The sequence below is a fragment of the Notamacropus eugenii genome, chromosome 2 (assembly GCF_028372415.1).
Source record: "Notamacropus eugenii isolate mMacEug1 chromosome 2, mMacEug1.pri_v2, whole genome shotgun sequence".
NCBI classification, from domain to species: domain Eukaryota; kingdom Metazoa; phylum Chordata; class Mammalia; order Diprotodontia; family Macropodidae; genus Notamacropus; species Notamacropus eugenii.
This window is the reverse complement of record NC_092873.1, coordinates 341155106-341179583: the sequence shown is the minus strand read 5'-3', so window position 1 is coordinate 341179583 and position 24478 is coordinate 341155106. Positions and strand designations below refer to the sequence as shown.

At 39.3% G+C, this 24478-nt stretch overlaps 1 protein-coding gene across 5 annotated transcripts in view; it reads left to right on the top strand.

Annotated features, from left to right (window-relative positions):
• Positions 1–23109, top strand: part of SUMO2 (small ubiquitin like modifier 2) — a 29179-nt gene extending 6070 nt beyond the window's left edge. The window contains exons 1-5 of one of the 5 annotated variants that reach the window (XM_072645648.1): positions 11035–11367; positions 13165–13296; positions 19220–19291; positions 19741–19832; positions 22436–23109. In XM_072645648.1, coding sequence (XP_072501749.1) covers positions 11347–11367; positions 13165–13296; positions 19220–19291; positions 19741–19832; positions 22436–22562 — 444 coding nt within the window. In that variant the 5' untranslated portion in view covers positions 11035–11346 and the 3' untranslated portion in view covers positions 22563–23109. Of the gene's footprint in view, positions 1–10897; positions 11368–11820; positions 11919–13164; positions 13297–19219; positions 19292–19740; positions 19833–22435 lie in introns of those variants that run through there. The other 4 variants (XM_072645647.1, XM_072645646.1, XM_072645650.1 and 1 more) reach the window with 4 other exon arrangements.
• The last annotated feature ends 1369 nt before the right edge of the window (positions 23110–24478 follow it).

The window sequence follows — 24478 nt, the reverse complement described above, 5'->3', positions numbered from 1 at the left end:
ATAGAATACCAAAAGCCAGGCCTGAGCCTGGGGGAAAATCTTTTGTTCCAGAAAGGGTTTGTGCAGAAAGGAAATCGCACAATGGGGAAACTGAATCAAGAGGCTCCTACTTCCCCCCAAACCCAAGGACATCCCCTCAACTTTCCACCTGACATCCATTACACAGACATCCACTTGTAGCAGTTCTCAGATTATAATCCTTTTGGGCAGCACATGGCATTCTCCTTGAATAGTTTATTATTGGCTTCATGACAAGTCAGACAAACCTACATGAGATCAAAATTTAAAACAATTTCAAATTACAATCCCAGCACCTCAAATAGCAAAATTTTACTAATTCTGACTCAAGGATAGGTTATTATTATTTTTCTCATATTTCAATAACGGTTAATAATGAGCACACATAGGACATTTCATTTATTCTCCATTTATAAATTAAGAATAACTACATTCTGGAGTTTCACATATTTAGTGAATATGATAGCTGACTTAAGACCCCAGAAAAATTCTGGTCACTGTAAGATTCCAGATTAACAGATATCCATATTGCCTATTAACCTGTAAGGCAAAATAAAATCTTTAGTTTATTGTTACTGAGTTGGTTCAGAGATGTAACTTCAACAAATACTACTTAATAACAGATAGAATTTCATGATTTTCACAACTGACAGCCAGATAATCTCAGACGAAACTCACTCTTTACCATAAGCAAATTTCCCCTTTGGCTGTGTCTTGTCCTAGGTTTTCAAACTTCAGTACTTACGAATTTTACAACACGTTTGTCAGCAAAGCTGACAAGGAAGATCTTTTGACTTTGCCCAAAGAGAGTGTCCCAAGGTAAAGATAAAGATAATTTAGAGACCTTTGCTACTTTTTTCCCCGGCAGTGAGCTATTAAGATTATCCACTTCAAAGCAAACATACCCTATTAAATATTTAACAGTTTTCAAACATTTTGACCACATTCTTTTAACAAGCCACTTCATAATCTAACAGCATTCAGATTCAAAAAGAAGTTCCTTTCCTAACAGCATTTCAGATACCACATAAGAAAAATTTTAGAAACACAATAACAATATACCCAACTTGATGTGTTTAAAACATGAAACAACCCTGTTACCACTCAGTGACATCAGTTCAGTCAAATGCATTTCCAAATTATCTTCCATAGAAAATCATTCATTTGATTACTTTTGGCATTCTGTATTAATTGTATTCAAGATGTATTCAAGACTTGTAGAGGACTTACATTTGCTAATATTTATATGGTGCTTACCATGTGCCAGGCACCGTACTAAAAGTATTTTACAGTTATGTCATTTGATCCTGACAACACTGGGAAGTAGGAGCTATTATTTAACCCCTTTACAGATCAGGAAAACTGAGATAAACAGAGATGTAGTCATTTGCTTAAGGTCACACAGTTAATACATTTCTGAGACTGGATTTTAACTCAGGTTTTCCATATCCATGCATTTTCCAGATTGTGTCCTTAATGCTAAATAGCAAATGTAATTTGCCTTAAGCTCTGATTTATCATGATTATCCTAATAGGTGAATGTATCTTACTATAAATGAGATCACATTGTGATTTTAGTTTCAGGAAAAATTTTGACCAAGTCAAATTTGGATTTATTATCACTATTGATAACATTTAAAAATACAATTTTCCCAAAGGCACCCTGTTTTCAGGGGAAACCCAAAAAGAATAGGGAAGGATTTCATGTGGCAGGCTTGCATTCCCATTCTTTTCCTTTTGGAATTCACAGTTCTAAAGATTGAGAGTATGCCCCTGGAATGTTTTTTCAAGGACAGAGCATTGTATTGCTAACAGGCATTTAAAAGTTTCTCAAATCTGGCCTATCTCAATGGAATCCAATCTTTTTCAAACCTCTTACTAAACTCCAAAACTATTATTTTAACTAATCTTCCATTGTACACTTTTGATTCCTCACTTTTCTTTACTTTTACTGCCTTCTTAAGTCATCGCATCTTAGTTCTCAGTCATATTCTAGTCTGACATTTCACTGAATCTCTCCTGCACGGATTTCCTTACACAATATCACTTTATACTTCTGGAACTGCATAGTCTATTTCAATTTATATGGCTTAACTACTATTTTAGCTAAACAATTAAATTCAGCTAAGTCATTTCAAACTAACTCCAATTCTGCTTGTTCTCCAGTAGTTTGAAATCACTTCTACTAAATTTCCCTATGGCCCTCCAGCAAGGGGAGAGAAGTTGTTTGCATTTAACCTTCATCTCTAAACCTCCAAAATCCACTGCAATGTTTTTAGCAGCCACTATAATTTGGAATTTTACAGTAAAGATATTAAATTTCAGTTATAAATTTTAGTCTCTAGTTTATAATGCTATAAATTTCTACCGAATCGTTTGTCTGCCTCCCCAACTTTAGAGTTAGAAATGGAGAGGAGAGAAAGAGAGAGACAGACAGACAGACAGACAACAGAGAGCCTGTCTTTCTGAAGGTTTTGAAAGTTCCACAGAAAGTTTCCTTTCCTTCTGCTCTTTTTCCTTTGGCTGATCAGGCAACAGGAAAAATCAGTTTGTATTTACCAACACACAAAACACAAATATGATTTACAACATACTTAACATCACACAAATAAATGAAACACTTACCACTTCAGGTTCAAAAGTCCTGTATTTATCTGGTCAAATCTGTTTTTCCACAATTATTTGAGTATTGAGTTCACTCCAAAGTGAGCTTTACTGCTCAGATTTTGGACATTCCTGATTGAACTGGTAGCTTTCTCTTGTCCCAAGTTTTTAATAGCTTGTTAATGGTGAGTCAGCAGGAGGCTTACTCTGCCCGGATCCCATAATAATATTGGTATTTCTTGCCTTTCTGTCTCTTGATGACCTACTATTAGGCAAGACTCACTACTCTTGTCCTTGTGTGGTACTACTTCTTTATCTTTGTGCACAAGAAAGAGAGTAAGAATTCGGGCTTGGGACCCATTTCTCCTTATCTTTCCTGAGTTTGAGGAGTTTTAATTCTCAGACCATTTCATGGCTGACTAACCACTGAGGGAATTCACTCCAATCCATGATTAAACATAAGTTTAAATGTAGGCTGTGGTGTTGGGTGATAAGCTCACCCACTGATAGCCATGTAAGAAAAAGATCTCTTCATGGTCACCAAATTTTTCAAAGAAAAATCCTGGTTCATCCCGGTCAATTAAAAGCAAACTCGGGAAATAAGACAAAAAGGAGTTTATTGGCACCCCAATGCATCAAGCAGTTGGAGTGGGGCCAGATGCCAAATTCAAGCTGTTTTAATGAGGAGGCAGGATAAGTGTTATCTCAGCTCCCACATTACAACATCATTGGGAGATGAGATTAGTTTTCAGGAGATGGGAGTAGTCCCCAAGTGATGCGATTAATCTTCAGACAATGATATTAGCCTAAAAGGGACCTTGGCCTCTCTTGCATTTTGGCAGTACCCAAACGTTGAGCACAGTTAAAATATGGAAGTCACTCAGACTATACTTTGCCTAGTAGCTTGACTTTGCACAGTATTAGAGACCTGATGTCAGCTGGAGGTCAACTCCCTTACCCTTCAGAGAAGCTCAACTGTCTTTGATGAAACTTCTTCCACAATTCCTTTAGCATATAAAGTCATTCAGCTGGACTCTGGACAAAATATCTAAGTGTCCCTTGCTCCACAGAGAACACCAAAATTTTTCTGTGGGTCCTTGTACCATAGAAAATCCCCTCAAAGGTCCAGGCAAATTTCCTCCTGGTCCCTATATCAAAGGAACCCTGAAATTTCCCCTAATAGATCCCTACCACAGCAAAAGCAATTCACATGGAGTTTTAATTCACCCTTACTAAGACAAGCATATTAATTTAAAGAAAACATGAAGAAAAACCTTCAGAAAAGAGCATTGCTCTCAAAATAGGATTAAACTGGCCACATGCAAACCATATCCTTTGGGCTGTAGTCCACACACATCTCAGACAAGCTATCTGGACCCCTGTCCCACCAGTCAGGCAGTCTTTTTTTTTTTTGAAAGGAAAAAAAAAAACCCAAAATCAGTCATCCTGATGCAGATGCTACAAACCAGGGCTTCATCGTCATTGTTGTTGATTGTCTATATTCAAGAAGGTGATGGAGAAATTGTTAATGTTGCAGATTTAACTTAAAAAATGTGTCAGGCCATTATTCCATGCCGCTTCCTACCAACCAACCAATTGTTACACATTTACCAGCACTGGCTCTAGGAGAACTTCTAGGCACTAGCATTTTAGAGATGTAAAACCCATACTTCTCATATTAACTGCAATATTCATATTGATGGAATAATGCAATGGGCATGAGTAAATTAGCATTCAAACAAGCAAAAGCTATTAAAAAAAAGTTTTTTTGGTCTGACTTATAAAAAAACATTGATCCATAATATCTAAAATTAAAAAAAGAGAGAGGAAAAAGTATTAATTTTTTCTCTACTGGATCCTGGAAACTAGGGCATCCAATAAAGAGTCCTGGGTGAAGAATTTCTCCAGTGCATCCCCACAGATGCCAAGGGCCAGAAATTTAACCCAGATGAGTGTCCCATATGAAGCATAAGCAGCTCTCCCAAATGCCTATTCACACTGGCCAACTAAACCTCAAAGCTCAGCTTCAGCTTCTCCTTCTGGATTCTAGAGGACCTTGAGGAGATGAAGAACGTCTTTCTAATGCTATTGCTCATAAGCCTCCCCCAATCAGCCAGTCAGATTTAATTAGCTTTTTATTTTGTTTTCAATAGTGTCCTACTTTTAGTGACCCCTTCTGGGGTTTTCTTAGCAAAGATATAGAAGTAATTTGCCATGTCTTTGCTGGCTCATTTTACAGATGAGAAAACTGAGGCAAATAGGGTTAGATGACTTGTTCAGGGTTGCACAGATAGCAAGTGTTTGAGGTTAGATTTAAATTCAGGAAAATGAGTGTTCTCAATTACAGGAAGTCCAGGTACTCTCTCTCTCCACATCACTAGCCAACTGCCTTAATTAACTTTTAAGTATTTTCCTAAAATGAGTAGTAAGAACAATTGGTACAAAACATTCACACATACCCCACACACAAAATGAATGAATAAAAAGTCTGTAACAGATATAAAGGACTGATGTGCAAAGGGGTGGAGGTAGAAGATTTTGTGCAACTCTGCCTCACTTAAATACAGTTCACACATGAGTCAAGACATCGCCCCGTGATGTCATTGGTCTTCTCCAAAAAAGAAAGACAAACAACAAGTGGTAGGAGTTAGAATATTGTGTAAATGGAACAGCAAATAGGCCAGTTTAACTGGAGTATGTGAGAGGTTATAATGTATAATCAACCCAGAAAGGTATAATGGAACCATAGTGTGAAGGGTTTTATATGCCAAACAGGAATTTATACATTATCCTAAAGGCAATGGGGAGGTACTGGAATTTTTTGAGAATGATATAGTCAGACCTGTGCTTTAGTAATATCAATTTTGCAATTGTGTGGAAGATGGATTAGAGAGAGGAGAGAGAAAGTACAGGGAAACCAGTTGGGAGACTATTGCAATAGGTAGTTAAAGTTAGAGGTGATAAAATCTTATGCTACAGAGCTTGTGGTATAATTCAATGGAAGACTACTCAACTGATTGGCATATGGGAATGGGGGAGATGGGTAAAGAGAGAGTGTCACTCAGGTTACAAACCTGCATGATCAGAAGCATGGTGCACCCTAGACAAATAAAGAGAAGTTAGGAGGAAGGGTGGGTTTAGAGGGAAAGATGTGAAGTTCAAAGTTGGATACACTGAGTTTTGAGATATTGATGGGACACTATGTTGAAATGTTCAGCAGGGAGTTGGGGATGCCACACTGGAGCTCAGGAGAAAGATGAGGAATGGATATATAGATTTGAGAGTCATGTGCATCGTTGTTGTTGAATCGTTTTCCAGTCATGCCCTACTCTTTATGACCCCATTTAGGTTTTCTTGGCAAAATGGTTTGCCATTTCCTTCTCCAGCTCATTTTACAGATGAGGAAACTGAAGCGAACAGTGTTAAGTGACTTGCTCAGGGTCACATAGCTAGGAAGTGTTGGAGGCCAGACTTGAACTCAGGAAAACTCATCTTCCTGACCCCAGGTGCAGCACTCTGTCCACTGCACTACTCAGCTGTCTAGCTAGATAGCTCATATGCATAGAGATGATAGTTAAACCCTGAGAGCATCAAAGGAGAGTTAGCTATCTTTCTATACAAGTTAAGATCATCTAATAATAATAAGTATATTGAAGTAGTGTAAAATAAAGTCCCATGAAGAAAGTTGTTATGGGAGTAGTGGTAGGAAGTGAGGGAAGGCTTCACAGAGGAATCTGTATTTAAGTTAGACTTTAAAGAATGGGTTGGAATTTAATGGATAAAGAGGGGGACATTCTGGACATACAAAAACTGGGTAGCAAAGTAAACGGCATGTTTAGGGGATAGATAGTAGTTTAGCTAGAGTTTAGCTTGTGTTAAGGGTAATGACTAGAAAGTTACTCTTTCAGGCTGAGTGGGCATGTACATATCTGCCTCTACCATCTTCCTCCTGAAGGAAATCTGTCAGTGCCCTGGTAATGACGAACAAGCCTAGTTTGGTGGCACCAGCTTATAGAAGGTCTTATAGAAAGCCAGGGATGGGGATTTGAATTTATTTAGTGGGTTATGGGATGCTATCATAGATTATTAAACAGATGATTGATACATGACCAGATCTGTGCATAAAAAAAATTTGTCTGGCAGCTGTAGGAAGAGTAGTGGGAGGGAAAATAAAGGCCTAGTGACCTGCTGTGACTCAATCATAAGGGCCTGATGACCTATTATGAATCGATCAATCAATAAGCCTTTATTAAACACATACTATGTGCCAGGCATTATGTTAAACACTGAGTATATAAAAGTAAAAAATCATCCCTGCTCTCAAGAAATTCACATTCTAATAAATCTATTGCTATAGTCTGGTGGTAGATAATAAAGGCCTATACTATGGCAGTAGTAGAAACAAAAAAGAGAGGATGGATATGAGATACTGTGAAAATATACTTGGTTAACTGATTATAGGTGATGTAAGGAAGAAGGAAGAAAATCCCAAAGGTAACATCAAACTTTCCAACATGGGAGACTAGATGTTAATATGCTGGTGAGAGAAATAATGAAGTTAGAAAAAAAGTAGGTTTTAGAGGGAAAAATGTTAAGTTGTTTCATATATGTTGAGCTTGAGGTAAGATATTACTATGGGAACTTCTTATAGAAAGTCAGAGATAATAAGTCTGAAAACTGAAGAAAGATTGTGAAAATAGAATGTAACCTTCTTGAGCCTGTCAGTCAACTAGCAATTATTAGGCACCTTTTTTTAACTTATATAAAGTGCTTTGTCAACTTTAAAAAGGCTGTATAAATGCTAGCTATTGGTATTATTATTTAGTCTTCATATCTCCAACACCTTACAATCATTTATTCATTCAGTTAACAAGCATTTACTAAATGTCCAATATATGGCTTGCATTAACAACACAGAGACAAAATTAAAATAGCACCTGTCCCAAAAAGCTTATGTTCTATTGAAAAACTCTGTCTTTGCAGAGCAAAGCATCGTTTCTCTACTTTATTTTTCTGTTGTTTTTTTTTGGTGGGTGGTCTGTGTTTATTTCACAACAGGACTAATATACAAATGTGTTTTGCATGACTGCACGTGTATAGCCTGTATCAAATTGCTTGCTTTCTCAATAAAGGGGAGGGAGAGAATTTGGAACTCAGAATTTTAAAAAAGAATGTTAAAAATTGTTTTTACATGTAATTGAGATAAACATAAAATATTTTTAAAGCTTGTAGGCCCTGTAATGGCCAGGTTAGATTTGACATTTGTGCCATAGTTTATCAACCCCTCTTCTAGAAGTTCCAATCCTTGAAGTCTCAAACTGAGCAATCCTCAAGTTTGGTTTTACCCACAAAACAACTCCCACAGCTAGTAATGCCCTGTAAATTTCTTTTCGGTGGCTAGAATCCTGGATTCTAGGATTATGCTGCACAGGGAATTAAAACCCCTTCTCTTGTACATAGGCGTTGGAGTTCATAAAGATATTCCATGAGCTACTCTTTCAGGCTGAGCGAGCATGTATGTATCTGCTTCTACCACCTTCCCCTTGAAGGAAATCTGTCAGTGCCCTAGTTGCTACTATCTACTGAGCTAAGAAAGTCTATTTTCAGAATATTTTTTCTCTGGCTTTATGGAAGCACATGCTTCTGCCACATCTTTTGCTACAAGTGTCCATAACTGCTAGGGGGATGAGGGAAAGAGTCACAACCTATCCAGTTTTGCCCCACTCCCAACAGAGATCTGTTCTCAAGAGGGAAAGTTCACATGAGAAAGCAAGAAAATTGGTTTATGAGCTCCTCTTGACGGCTCCTCTAGCAAGGCTCTGTTCACCTGAGTCTCGTCAAACAAAAATCTTGCATTCTCTTGGTCCTCTCATAAAGTTGCCAGTCAGCATGTCCATACTGTTACGGAGTGCTGTCCCTCAGATGTCCCCAAATTTCACTGGCTTGACTGGGGGAAATCATCAAATTGATCAAGAATTTCCCTGACCCGCTCCACCATCAGTAAATAACAAATAGGAAGTAATTTTAGGGTGATCAAGAAAAGCCTTGCTTGAGCTGAGCTTTGAAATATCCTAAGGATTCTAAGAGGTAGAGGTAAGGAGGGGGTGTTTTCCAGGTATGGAGAATACCTTTGTGTAGTCACTAAGGCAGAAGACAGGAAACAGCAAACTTAGTTTGGCTGGAATGTAGAGTGTGTGAAGGTGAGTAATGTGTAATAAACCTGGAATGGTAGTTTGGAGCCAAACTGTGAAGGGCTTTAAATGCCAAACAGACAAACGTGTTATTCTAGAGGGAAGAGGGTGCCAATGTGGTTGACAGAGTCAAGCCTGTGCTTTGGAATATCAGTTTGGCAGCAGTATTGGATTGGAGAGGGCTAGGAGGCAGAAAGATCAGTTGGGAGGAGTCTGTTGCAAACAGTCCTGGTGAGAGGTGATGAAGACTTAAACTTGGGTGATGAGAACCTTGCACATACTGAGTGCTTGTTGGATTGGACTGGATATGGATTTCAGATTCTGCAGAGAGTCAGTAGTGGAGGCTTAGGGAGAAATGAAGGAATTTAGGCTCTGCTAGTCTTTCTAAAGGAGGACAAATCAGTTCTGCTCAGAGAAAGAGGGTCATAAAAAGGGAGGTGAAGCTGGTCCAGTGGCTTGTGCCTTTCTTTCTCCAAGAGGTATGTGGCTCTCTTTACCCTTCCTTTACCTCTTGCTCCCAACAGAGAACAGCTCTCCCTGAATGAAACAGGAGGTAGATCTTCAAGGGACTGAGTTTATGCCCACAGGGTCACTGCTGGCTCAGACGGTAAACTGCTTTTTAAGATGTGTTTGAATTGTAAATCACCTCAACTAAGCCCAAACCTCAGGTTAACTTGTGCTTGGGAAGCTGTTAGCCCTTTATAAATCAAAATGCCTATAACTTACCCGGCTAGGACCACAGGTAAGGATGTTGGGGGCCATAGAGACTTTTTTTGGTGTCTGTATACAGCCTGAGTTCTGTATCCCCAGGGATGGCTGTGTTTTCCCCCCTGTACTTGTCTGAAGTAGTCCCACTGCCTTGAGCCACATCACAGAGGTGCTACTGGCTGACTCAAATCTGAATATGGAAATTATGATAAATCATATTTCTACAGCACTTTACAAATTACCCCCACACAACAAGCTTCTGAGGGGAGGCAAACTGGCAAATGGAAAACAAAAAAACTGAAAAACACAAGATCATGAAGACCTGGGTTCAGATCCCACCTCTGTTGCTTATTAGCTGTGTGACTTAGCTTCCCTGGGTCTCTCATCTGTTCCCTCATCTGTAAAAGGGAGTTAGATTATAATAGCTAGCATTAATGTAACACAAGCTATTTATCAGACCCTGTGCTAAATGCTTTACAAATATTCTCATTCAATCCTCACAACTGTTATTGCTATTATCATTTCCATTTTACTGACAGGAAACCAAGGCTAACAGATTAAGCACCTTGCCCGAGGTCATACACCTACTAAGTGTCTGAGGTCACATTTGAACTCAGGTCTTCCTGCTCCTGGGCCTTGTGCTCTATCCCTTGGACTATCTCATGACTGGAGGAAGTAGCCTTCCATGTTCCTTTTCACTCCTAAGTCTCTGATCCTACCGATGAGGTAGGTAGCTCAACGTATCCTGATCCCATGCCTGTGCCATGGCTAGCTCAGCATCACCCATCTAACAAATGTCATTTCTTAGGACTCCTGCCCTCACACTCTTCCTTCCCTACCCGGTGGCCTTTTCATTTTATAAGAACTTGAGAAATATATAAGTGGGGGGGAAAAGTGAAGAAAAATCCCAGGGCCTAAGAAATCAACACAGATTAGCCTACATTAAAAAGAAAAAGAGCCAGGGTTGTTGCAGGAGATTGGAGGGACCTCAGGGATACTGTGGTTTGACAGATGATGCCTCCCAGGATGCAGCCTGGGGCAGGCACAGCTGTGCGCTCCAGGAGTGCCTGCTCCAGGAGTGCCTGCTTCGCTGGCACCAAGCTGGGGCAGCAGCCTGCATTGTGAGCATGGAGCCATGTGGCTTCCGACCCGGGCACAGGGGGGATCGAGCTCGGTGCCTCCCATCTCCCAGCCTGCTCCTTTCGCCCTCCGCTCTCCACCTAGCGCTTGTGGGCCAGGCGGCCCGCTCCTAGGGACCCAGACAGCTGGAGTCCATTTTGATTCTCCTCCACCACCATCACTAGGACAATACAACCCCGCCCAGAGCCAGGCGCGCCCCCGCTACGGGCCCTGTGCGCGTGCCCGCTTCTCTTCCCGCCTCCCCGGCTCCGAGCCCTGCGCAGAGGCCTTTCCTGGGGAGCTGAGAGTGGGGGGAGGGGGCTGGTTATGTAAGCGCTGCGCGCTCCCGTGAACCGAAAGCCAATGGGAGCCTCGGGCGGCTCGTGCCCGCGCACGCAAGGGGGAGAGGGAGCGCAGGACGTGCGCGCGCCCTCAGTACCTCCGCCGCTGCCTCCTCCTCCTCTTCTTCCTCCTCCTCTTCCTCCTCCTCCTCCTCCTCGTCCTCCTCCTCCTCCTTCTCCTCCTCTTCCACCTCCTCCTCCTCCTTCTCCTCCTCCTCTTCCTCACCATCACCACCATCCTCTTCCTCCTCCTCCTCCTCCTGCTCCTGCTCCTGCCGCTGCTGCTTCTCCCCCCGTTCCCTTGGAGCGGACCGTCCTGGTGCCTCTTTTGTGAAGCGGCGGCTGAGGAGACCCCCGGACTCGCCATGGCCGACGAGAAGCCGAAGGTGAGGGAGCCCGCGGCGGCGGGGGAGGGGGAGGAGGCCGGCGGCGCGCGAGGGGAGGGAGGCGGGCCGGGCGGGGGTCCCGGCGCTGCGGCGGCCCCGGCTCGGCCCGGGCTTTCCGCGCCATTTTCCCTCCTCCCTCCCTCTCTCGGCCCGCGCCGGACGAGGCCCCGCCGCCCCCGGGGCCGGAGCTGCGGAGGGAGAGCGGAACGCGCGGCCTGGCCTCGCCGCCGCAGCCGCGGAGCTCGGGGCTTTCCCTCCTGGCCCCGGGGGCAGTTGTGCCCTCCCCGGGCGCGGGTTGGAGGCGGGTCTTTTCCGGGCCGGGAGTTTCGGAGCGTCTCCTCCTCTCTCGGGGTCCCCGCGCTCCTCCCTCCCGGCCCGGGGGGGCGCGGGCCGGGCCTGCGAGCCGGAGCTGGATTCCCCTGGGTGAGGAGGGCCGGGGGATCGCGGCTTCCTGCCTCCCGCTCTCCCTCCCTCCTCCTCTTGCTCGGCCGAGGAACCCGTAGCCCTCGGCGACCATGTGGATGATGCCGGAGCCTCCCGCAGGGAAGGAGGTGGGAGGCTGGCAGGCTCGATGGGTGGCGCGGCTGTGTTTTTAATGTAAACTTTTCAAAAGCCGCTTTTAAGGCGCCAAGAGGTTTCTCCCTCCCGCCCCCCATATCCCGAAAACAAGAGCGCATCCTCAAGATGGGGGTTTTCCTCCTACAGCTTCGATCTCTATCCCCATAACCTTCCTGGACTCATTTAAGTACAATAATGCTCACATGGATGCGGCTGGAGTCGGGTCCGCAGGGTACGGGGGAAAGTGAGACCGCCTTTCATTTACATTGTATCTGTCTTGTATGGGCTCGGTGCTTGGCGTGGTGTCCTTCCCGGGGTAGAATGGGAGCCATTCTAGTGCAGGGACCATGCATATGTATGTATAGATTTTTCTTTTTGGCCTTTCTTTGTATCTCCTGCACTTAGTCTCTGGCATGTAGTAAGCACTCAATAAAGCCTTGACCCGGGTTCAAATCCCAACTTTGATTCGGATACCTCAGGGACCTTGGGCGAGTAAGTCAATGAACTTCCTGCACCTCAGTTTCCTTTTCTCTTTCCACCACCAGATCCAGTAGCCTTTTTTTTTTATTGATCCTAGGTGGGTCACAAAGATACAGGGGAGCTTAGAGTAGAACTTTTATGAACTACCTATTAAAAATCTTCACAATCCCCCACCTTTACTCCCCGCCAAAAAAAAAAAAAAGTCTTTTGGCCCTTTAAGATATTGTCAAGTACTAAGTTTTTCCTTTGAATCCAGGGAGAAATGTCTTAAATTTATATTTATGTTGAATGAATTGTTCAACCGAATCTGGTAACTTTTTTGTCTAGATTGAAAAAATGAGGGCCAAATAGACGTAACTATATGAAAATTCCACAGCAAAAATTTAGGTGTAGAACTGAATGTAGATAATTAAAAGGAAGTTTTATAGTTTTCAGTGTAATTTTTCTGAATAGAGCTTATGATCATACTGCTAATTGTGTTTTTTAAACATAAAATGTTTCAGAAGTGGGTGTGACTTCCTTTCTAAAATCTATTGCATATAGGTTCATTTTTTGTTACTGACATTTAATTGATACCAAGTTTCTCATCTCCCCTGTTAGTTCAAACTCAGTATCACATATAACTCTACTGTTTTAGAAATCAAAATGTGAAACTTGTTGCTTTTTGAAACAACTTTAGATTGTTGGGTGATGCTGCTAAAGGAGTTGTTTTTTTTTAACATCCTTAAGTTATACCACCTTATTTTTCTCTCTCAACAGGAAGGAGTCAAGACTGAAAACAACGACCACATTAATTTGAAGGTGGCAGGGCAAGATGGTTCGGTGGTGCAATTTAAGATTAAGAGGCACACACCACTTAGTAAACTAATGAAAGCCTATTGTGAACGACAGGTGAGAATATGCTGGCTTTCACAGTAAATCTGGCAAAAATAACAAACTTGAGAATGGAGACTAAGATGACATCCTTAGAATTATACTAGCATCATCCTACGTTGTTCTGTAGTATTTAATATTTAGTAGGTTTGGAAGGATGAATATTCATTTGTACCACAAACTTACTGTTTCATAAGATTTCAAATGCATTCCTTTTTAGCAACCCTATATGTTAAATCCCTTTTATCTTTTATTCAGATTCTTAATGATAGTAAGTAAGGAGTAAATTAAATAACTTACTAACACTTAAATTACTTTTTTGTATTAGTGAAAGGGAAGATAACCTTTAAATATTTTCAGGCATCCTACCCATTTTATACTTGTCTTTATTTTTTGAAGAAGCTTTTCTTAAATTTACCTTTCTTTTAAACAAGTTTTAGAAGTGAACTTTAGGACATATTTGCATTTGGCATTAAAAGCATGCAAATTGTGTGATCTATTTCATTTTTTTTCACCCATTGGAGGCATCAAAACAACTTAACTTTGCAAAGCCAAATATGAACTTCTGATAATTTAAAGATATGTTTTACCCAAAAGACTATAGACAAGAGGAAATACAAAGAGTAATAAATGAAATTATTTGAGCACAGTATTTGGAAGCATATTAGTGATTTCTGTTGACAAAAACAAGGAGCCCCGTTTATGTAATGAGTCCATCAACAACTCAAAAATAATATGTGCAGGGTTCCTTTTGGAAGAAATTGTTGATAATCAGGTAAGTAGATCTTTCTGCTGAAAATAAATTTTTAAAAAGTAAATATTTCTACCATGTCTACCATAAGTAAGAACAAAAATTGAGAAAATCATTTTGAAGGAATAGAGGGACTCATGAATATATCTCAAAAGGAGGCTTAAAGTATAAAGGTTTGGCTTAATCCTAGACAAGTTGAGGAGTGGAGTCAGAGTTAAACTTAAAAATCCTCCATATGACATAAGGGTATTTGAATAAAAGAATGAAGAAGTAGAAGCTGTTTTAAAAGGGTGTTTTCCCCCTCTAGTGTGATGGTTTGGTTAGGAATAGAATTTGTTCAAAGTGATAAAAACTTAAATAATCCATAATTGAAGAAATTTTAGTGAAAGGTTATATTTTGAGAATTTGTATAAATTTATTGGCTATTTCAAATACAATGGATTCACTTGTAATGAATTTTTAGAAACTTCTGTCTTGAAAGGTTGGATTAACCTAGAGCCCCAATTTCTGATTTGTTTCATTGGTATGAATATAATTCTCAGAACTGATCTCTGAAGTCAATAAACGTTTATTAAAAAGGCTACTGTACAAGGCAAAAAGAGGCAAAAGACAGTTCCTTCCCTTAGGAAGCTGAAAAATCTAACAGACAGCATGCAAAATACAAAGCAGGCTATACGCAGGATAAATAATTAACAAAGAAAAGACACTAGAATTGAGGCATTGTAACAGGCTTTCTGCAAAAAATTGACTGTTGGGATTTAAGCTAGAGAAAGCATCAGGTAGTCTTGAGGAAGGAGAGCATTCCAGGCATAGGAGGCAGCCAGAGAAAATATTGAGAGATGTTCATGGAACAAGCCAAGACTCCACTATCACTGAATCAAACATAACAAATAGTAATAGGTTAAAAAAAAAAATGAAAAGGGACTAGGTTATGAATGTCAAATAGCATTTTGATTTGATCCTGGAGGTAATAGCCCCTGGAGTTTATGGAATAGTGTGACATGGTCAGACCTTCATTCTAGAAGAATCACTTTAGTGGCTGAATAGAGGATGGATTGGAGTGGGGAGAGATTTGGGGCAGGCATACCCACCAGCAGGCCATTAAAATAGTTAAAGTATGAGGTGTATTAAAGTGGTGGCAGTGTCGGAAGAGAAGGATATCTACAAGAGATGGTGCAGAGCTGAAATCAATGGGCCTTTGCAAAGGATTGAATATTGGTAGGGGGTGGGGGGGAGATTGTGAGGAGTTGGGGATGACTAGGTTGTAGACCTGAGAAACTAGGAGGATAGTGTTACTCCTCTACAGTAATAGGGTAGGTAGGAAGGAGAGAGGGTTTAAGGGGAATGCTAGTTTTTGGTTTTGGACATGTTGAGTTTATGGTGTCTACTGGACATTTAGTTCAACATGTCTAAAAGGCAGTTGGAGATGAGAGATTGAAAGTCAGAAGAGAGGCTGGGGTAGGATAGGTAGATTTGAGAATCATTGTGGTAATTTAAATACTTGGTAGCTGATCAGGCTATGTGGAAGAGATGAAATTGACAAGCCTTGACAACAGATTGCATGTGGGAGGTAAGTGATAGAGGGGTCAAGGACAGCTCCTAGGTTTTGAGCCCAAAAGACTGAAAGAATGGTGTTGCCTTCCACAGTAATAAGGAAGGGGGGGGGGGGGGAGGGCAGGCTTTAGCAATAAGTGGAGCTACCTGTTGTAGCTGGCCTTTTCTAGGCTGGAAGAGATACAGGACCATAGTCAGCAGGGATGGGAGGATCAAGTGAGAGTTTGGTGTTTTTTTTTTCCAGGATGAAGACATGGACATGTTTGTAGGCAGTAGGGAATGAGTCAGTAGAGGGAGAGATTGATGAAAAGTGATAGAATGGGGATGATACAGGGGGCAGGCTGATGGAGGACAAAAAGATCAATTGAACAAGTGGAGGTCTTAACCTTGGTAAAGAGTTTTTGTTGTTTAGTTGTTTCAATTGTGACCCCATTTGGAGTTTTCTTGACAGATATACTGGAGTGGTTTGCCATTTCCTTCTCCAGCTCATTTTACAGATAAGGAACCTAAGACAAACAGTTAAGTGACTTGCACAGAGTCACACAGTAAGTGTCTGAAGTGAGGTTTAAACTCAGGACAATGAGTCTTCCTGACTCCAAGCATAGTATTCTGTCCACTGGGACACCTAGCTGGCCCTTGGTAAGGAGTAAGGCCACTTACATATGGGACAGGGATGAAGGAGAAAATGGCAGATGGCAGGTGAGTGATGAGAAAAAAGAATAAAACAAAGGGCTTCAGTTTTTTCTGAAAAATATAAGAAGAATCTCAGCTGGGAGAGGTAGGGAGCTTTGGGAAGTTTGAGGAGAGATGAGAAAATTTGGAAGAGCCACTGTGCAAAGTGGGATGGTTAGTTAATAAGGGAGCTGTAGGATTGCTTAGCAACATCAAGGACCCAGTTGATGTTGTGTAACATAAATTTGTAGTAGATCCAGTCAGAAGTTACATTTTTTCGACTTTCTTTTTAACAGTGTTTATATAGGAGCAAAGACAGCAAATGGTGGGAGTGATGCAAGGCTGAGGCTTAGCAGAGTGTAATTGACAATATCAAAAGGGATTCAAGAGAAGGGGACAGATACAACAAAGATGTTCACTTAGTAGACACTCATTTTACTTTGTGGGTTAAGTGTTGTAGTTGAACCTTTCATAGTCAGGAGAGGCTTGAGTTAGTGTTCTCCAAGAGCTCATTCTATCAAGGGGGATGTATGTGTATATAAGTAGACAGAAGGTATAGAGAATAAATGCGTAGTAGGAGAGCCACTAACACATAGGGAGATTTCCTATAAAAAGTACTGCTTGAGCTGCATCTTGAAGGAAGAGCACTCTATGAAATGGAGGTGAGGAGAGAGTGTATTACCAGCATGGGAGAGAGCTAAGTTTCAAGGCACAGAGAAGGTCATTATGGCTGGACCATAGCGAATGGGGAAAAGAATGATCTGTCGTGTTAGAAAGATTAGTTTAGGGCCAAGTCATGAAGGACTTGAGTAACTAAATAGGAGTTTCTAAAGTGAATTATCCTACTGTTGAAGATGATAAAACCTCCATCCTTTCTTTTGTGTGATTGTCACCTAGATTTTGCCTAGCTCTGGGCTTATATCACCAGTTGACTATTGGACATTTACCTCATTCAGGTCTCAAATTGAACATCTCCAAAGAAATTCACCTTTCTTCCAAAACTCATTTCCCTTCCCAAACTTTCCATCCCTCAGAGTCACAGTTTTTGTAATTTTTGATCCTTAAGCTGTATGTTTCTGAAACATTTTTCACATCACTTCCCTTTTCTCATACTTACACAGCTACCATCCTACTTCAAGCCTTTGTTACCTCTCACTTGGACTATTGTAATTACCTCCCAGCACTCTATTCTCTCCCATCTAGACGTTTCCACACATCTGTTGTAGTGATACACCTAAAACAAAAGTCCGACCATGTGACTCCTTTGCTCAGTAAACTCTAATGGCTCTTTATTACCATGATGGTCAAATATCAGACTCCTCTGTATGACATTTAAAGCACTTAGTAACATGACTACACTTTACTACCTTTCTAGCCATATTATGTGTTACTCCAATTGACACACTCCTTGGTCTAACCAAACTGTTTCTTTCTACATGATTTCTATCTCCCATCTATCTTATTTGCACAGGTTTTCCCTGTGCCTGGAAAATGCAATTCCTCCTCACCTTCTAGAATCCCTTATTTCCTTCAAAGCTAAACCCTAATTCCATCCACCTGAGACCTGTCCTCGTTGCTCTCCTCCCCTCAAAAGTTAATTTTGTATATATTTTTAATATATGCATGTGTTTTCTCCCCTGTGTAGAGAGTAAATTTGAGGGATTATATCCTAAACTTTTCATTTTTTTCTTTTTATCCCCATTGTCTGGTACATGGGTGTTTAATAAATACTTCTTGATTGGCTGATGTAGCTCTTCCATAAAGGATCAATTTACCTTATATTCCATAGGTCTGTTTCTGTCTTTATATTTAGAAAATTCCCCTGCATTGTAGAGAGGAGTCCAATATATTGGATAGAATACAGGCCCCCAAGTCATGAAGACCTGGAGTCAAGTATTACATCAGACATTGCTAGTTCTGTGATCATGGCAAGTGTTGGTACCCCAGAAAATTTTTGACTACATATTACTGAGAAGTTTTTTTGTATCAGTGGAGGGAGATGAATATAATCTGTAAGGATTTATTCCCAACCCACCTTCAATTTGGATAGAATAAATGTAGCTCTTATTCTGTCCATCTATTATCCCTCATTCTTGGCATATGAACAGAAGGCCTCACTTTCTGATTATGTGTTCTGGGTGATGTCTACCCTGCTTCTCATACACAAATCAGCATTAGCTGCATGCTTTAGTCTATATGGCTCTATCATATATCTTTCTATTTGGGTCACTTTCAATTTTGATTCTTCTGAGGTCTAATATGATTCATAGCCATCTTTCATTACTGGATGATAGAATATACTGAATTAAAATTCTTGTCTTGATTTCCTTTTCTTTGATTGCTACTAGTTTTTAGATGGAAAATTGTCATACGTTTTAAATTCCCCATCAATTAAAAGCCAGCAAAGAATTATTTTATACAATGATTAAACAAATCATTAATATTGGTTCCTATGTAAGTTACCTTGGCATATAACCTTTATTTAAAAGGCAAATTATCAGCATTAGATAACTTCAAAGATTTTGAATAATACTAGAAAATGCTTTAAGAAGTCAGCTACATTGACCCTTTCATTTTACAGATGACGGAACAGCAAGATTGGTTAAGTGCCTTATCAAAGGTCACCAGTGGCACAGATGAATCTAGAACCCTAGCAGTGTATATTCTCAATTTGAGATGAAGGGTTGATGTATATTCAAGCACTGGCCCTGGAACTTAGAGCCAGTTGCTTTTGGCTAGGAGAAGCTTGCCCATGGTCACATAACCAGTGTGACCAGGGGAACTTAAACCTGGTCCAGCTTTTTGCCTGCTATTGTACACTGATTCTCAAAATACTTAGATGTTGTTGAATCTAGAGGCCCAAGTCTATAAATTGAATCATATTGTATATATCTAAATTTAGGATCAGGCCTCCATATAGCCATACAATAGTAGTTGTATTGTAACTTTTTGTCTTTTGTTCAGGGTTTGTCAATGAGGCAGATCAGATTCCGATTTGATGGGCAACCAATCAATGAAACAGACACACCTGCACAGGTAAGTTTTTTCCATTATGATTTCTAGGATTTGTATTTCATAGTTTTTTAAGAATTAAAGTGAAGTAATTATAACAATGGCTGGTTTATAATAGCTTCTCTTTTTGACTTAATCTCAGTCACCCATATTCTTATTGTAGAGTCATCTTATTCATTTCTGCTTCCTGTTCCTTGTATCTGGTCGATCACAAAGTTTTTATCAAAATCTCTGTAATAACTCTCATTTGTCTTCTCTCCATTTCTGCTGCCACCGCTATATTTCAGGCCTGCAGTTACTTAACATTAGGCTTATTGTAAGTTATCTAACTAGGTACCCATGTTTACCATTGTATCAATTCATCCTACACATCACTGCCAGAGTAATCTTCCTAATGCACACCTCTAACTATGTTAATAATAGCTTGTATTATATAGCATTTTAAGATTTACAAAATGCTTTCCTCTCAACAGTCTTGTGAAGGCCAATTCTGTAAGTATCAACATTTTATAGGTGAAAAAGCTCCAGCTGCAGAAGTTCAGATTTTCCTTACTTCACACAAGTAGTGAGTATCTGAACTTGAACCCAGATTTCTTAATTACTAAGTCTAATGTTCTCTCCTTTGTATATAATATTGTTTCTCTTTGTGGGGCCTGGCCACTGCTGAAAAACCTTGAGCCACTTCCCAGTGTCTGCTAGATAAAGTTCGAGCTTCCTTAACATCCAGGTACTTTCACAATCTGATTTCCTACCTGCATTTTTATCCTTAGGCTGATGCCTGATGACTGACATATATACTCACTGTCCTTATACTTGACCGTCTCTGCCTCCTTTTTTCATGATTGTACCTATATCTGTCATCTCACTTTCTTCCCCCATATCCATTAATCAAAATACATGGGTATTTTCTTCAAGGCCAAGTTTAAATGCTCCCATCTGAGGCCAGATGAATCTTGTTCCCCAACTGGTTGACTGCTGACGTTACATGTGCAAAGAGTGTTTTGGCCACAAAAAACTCTTGAAGACAGTCTATTTTGAGGTTGTGAGTTTCATTGGTGAAAGGAGTTTCCATCCTAATTAATTCATAAATCTTTGAAGTAAGAGTTTACTAGCCCATAAGCCCCTTGGAATCCATCAGTACGTATTTATTAACTGCCTTCTGTGTCCCCCACACTGAAGATACAAAGAGAATGCAAAGGGTGTATGTATTCTTGTAGGGGAAATAATACAAGTATATACAGAATAAACCTAAGGAGAATAAATAGAAAGGAGTGAAAATATGAGATGGTTTGAGAGTGAAGACACTGTTGGAAGTATCAGTGTCGACTTCCTGTAGAAATCTTCTCCAGCTTATATTGGCAGTGTTCTTCACATAAGCACTTAAAATGTTTGCTGTTTGTCCTTTTATGGAGTCATGTTAACATTTTCCTATGGAAACTACTTGTTTTAGTACCTCTCCCTGCTCTCTAAATTACCTGTTTTTGAGAGCTCTGTCAATGTGTACAGTATGTTTAATAGCAAAAGGTTGGGTTGGAATCTCTTATTATAAATGTCTATTTTTTTACCTGAGTAAAACTAAAGTAATAACAGTATAGTTGATTAAACTTAAAGACTTTGGAATGCCTTTGAGTGATGTTTAAAGGAAGAATATTTTAGAATCTTTAGTTTTTGCTAAACATTTTGTTTTAAAAGAAAATCTTGTTAGCCATGAGAAGCTGAATTCTCCTCTGGAAGAATAATGAAAATTGGGTTACTTATACCAGGAAACACACTTAAAGGTATAGAAATATTTCAGTTCTAAAATTTGATAACCTGTGACAGCTTTATTAGTGTTGGCATGGTGGAAAGTCTATCCATATTTGATTTCCTAAACTTTCTGCTATATTATGTCTTGGGAATCTGAATATTTAATCCTGTGATTACTATAAAACCTATTCATTTATCAAAACTAAAATGCATTCCAACTAATTAGGGTTTTGTTATCTTATGCCTCCAAGAATAGTAGTGTTTTTTGAAATTGCTCAAAATCCTTCTGATAGCAGAAAAACATATATAATTTATTCTTCCACTTTAATAGTAACATCGCAGTCATTAGTAATATACTCTAACCTTGAAAGAGGTATGAGAATGCTACATGGGATCTCAGGTATACTGTCAAATTTTTGCAGTGTTTTTTGCAGTGCAATGAATAACTATCTGTAAGTAGTTTTAAATGCTGTCAGATGGTGAACAGTATGAGTCAAATTATATTCATGTCACTTTTTTACTTTGCCTCCTATTTTTGTGATTTGTAATTGCATGTTGGAGACTAAATATATTTCTAAAGCATGTTAATAAGCCTTTGTACATACGTAGTAGCAAATTCTCATGCATATCTAAATAGTATTTAGAGGTAAGATAAACCCAGAAAGGGCAGGATGACTCATTTAGTCATTGGTATGACTTTGCCCCAAGTATTTGAGATCCCTCCCTGCCTCCAACCCTATCACCAGTAGTTGTTGTTCATTATAGTCATTAGTTGTTTAGCCCTCAGCCTTAAGTTTGGTGAACTTGAGTTCTTACAGGCTTTGCAAGTATGATTATCATAACATCACATAATATAGTACTTTTGTTGGTAGAACAGTATTTGGTTAAATATGTGTAGTAACTGGTTTGTACACTTAGGGTAAAAAATGACTACTTTTCTCCATATATGATCCCTGCAATAAATAGAAGTTGTAATTATATTTTTAAATGATGGAAAAATGTTGCTTTTTTAGAAGTTCAACCAAAGTAGTGTTTTTAGTGAAGAAAATGTGTATATTTCCCAAGGTTTTGAGAAAGATCTTTGGCTTTGAATTTTGCCTAAGGACCACATATTTGGAAGAGGTGTTTATAACATAGTACACTTTTTTAGCAATCCTTTTCTCAAATATCATGGTCAGTTTAGCTATAGGATTTTTAAAAGATATCTACTACAGGGAGAAGAAAAAGCTTAAGATTTGCAATGAATTGCCAATAAGTGTTAAGTGGTTATAAGATTCCCAAGATGAATAATTTTGCAAACCTAGGTTAAATGGGAGCCTATAACTCCTCTCAAAACAACCAAGCAGGTCACAATATTATAAATTTGAAATGAAGGATACTAAGCAGAGCTAAAAAGTTTTCTTTTTCTTTTGTGCTATATAGTTGGAAATGGAGGATGAAGATACAATTGATGTATTCCAACAGCAGACAGGAGGCGCTTACTAAAAAGAAAATCTACAACTGTACTCCAGAACTGTGCTCCCAAGGAAGACAATACATTCACAATTAGAAAACCAAGATTTGGTTCATCCACATCCTGACTACTGCAGTATAGTTTTCTCTCTTCTTTGATTCCCTTCCCCCATTCCTTTATTGTACATAAAGTAACTGGTGTATGTGCACAGGCATAATGCGTATTTTTTTTTTTTTTAACTAAATGGCCGATGGTATGTTTTGATCAACATCAAATGGAGATGGGGAAGGGAAAAAACAAACTGGTTCTGTGAAAATATCCCTTTTCTCCATTAGTGGCATGCTCATTCAACTTTTATCTTTATATTCCAGTAAGTTATTTTGCTCTCACTGTTTAACAACAAAAAAAAAAAACCTACAAAAAAAATCCTTGCATACCTTGTTTGATTGGATAATTTCAATGTTTTTCTTTTATCATTGTAAAACCAAGGACGATTTTATAACTTTTTTGTACGTAGCTGTTACATGTAGGGCAATCTCTGTCTCTCAGTAGGGATAAATTACTATAAAGAAATTGATCCTAGATAGTTTTCCCTTTAAGTCAAACATCTTGTTGTTTAAATAAACTTCTTGTTTAAAATAAACTGTTTTCTTTAATTATTCTCAAGAAACTGTTAAGAAATGGTGATGTAGAGAAACATAGTTTAATTAACATGATAAGGGAGAAAGATTAAATGATTAAAGCTTATTTACTTAAAAAATTAGCAGTCATTAGAGTGATAGGACATTTCTGTTGGCATTAATGATTAAGATTTAGTAAATAGTCTTTATAAATATATTTTCTTGTATGCTCAGTTTTGCATTGATTTCAGAAATTCAAAGAATTATGTGAAGATTAAAGGAAGAAAAGGAAATATGATATGCAATGTATGGCTCTCTTGTGCTCATTATTCTATGGAAGGAAGGTTTAGCTTCAGAAGAACTGAGGAGGGAAGAAAGTGGCACCAGTCCCATAAGAAGTTGGCCCACAACGAAACAAGATTTGGGAACTTGTAAGTATATAATTCTAGTCAGGAATCGTAAGTTTAAATTTCATTTGTTTTTAAAAATTATGAAGGTGGCAATAAACTTCTTAATTTGGGGTTTTCTGTCTCTGAAAGTCATTCTTTGTCTAGAGATACTTGACCTAAAATGAACTGAGGCAGGGGAACGGAGGAGGTGGCATTTTCCTGCTTACAGTATTGGCAGGAGGAAAGAAGTCAAGAGTCTTCTACACTATCCATTGGTTCAGGTTCACTCTTGGTTTTGTTTTTTTCCTTTTTTTAACCTTATTTATATGAGAATCTTAAATGGGATTTAAGAGATATTCTATCAGTCACTTGGAAAATCCTAGTTGATTTTCATTGTTAGATAGGTTTTATTTGAGTGACATCATCCTGAAAGCTAATTTCCTTAAGAATGAATATGAATAAGGAAAGGATAGTTGAAATTTTCATTTCTAAAAGGGTAAGAAAAGAACTGCTAATATACTAATACTTATAGGATCTGTGACTGTTTATAGGTCTGCTCTCCCCACGGTGCAGTGTTCCCATCTCTGACCTAGTGAGTGGTCTTGGAGAGTTCTTTGGCCAATCTGGTTTTGAGTCTCTCTGAATTTAGCTAAGCTGGTCCTTGGGTGTGCAAATATACAGTCCATCACTAGGTCTGAACTTAAAACCTTTCCAATTTTGTAGGATTTGCCAGATGTTGTGTTCTTCTGGAATGACCTTTGAGAACCCCATTGTCACCTTATGTCATGATCATAGGAGGGTTTTGGTAGAAGAGCTTCTTTCAAATGGGATTGTTGAAAATAATAGTTGGAAAAATGTTAAATCATTGTGATGATTATTACTGGTGAGAAATTAATGATTTCTAAGAGAGTACAGTTTTAGTTCTGAGGCTGTCACTTTCTCCTTCCCCCTCTTATAGGTTATATATGTTATGTCTACAGCTGAGTTAATTTATTCCACAATG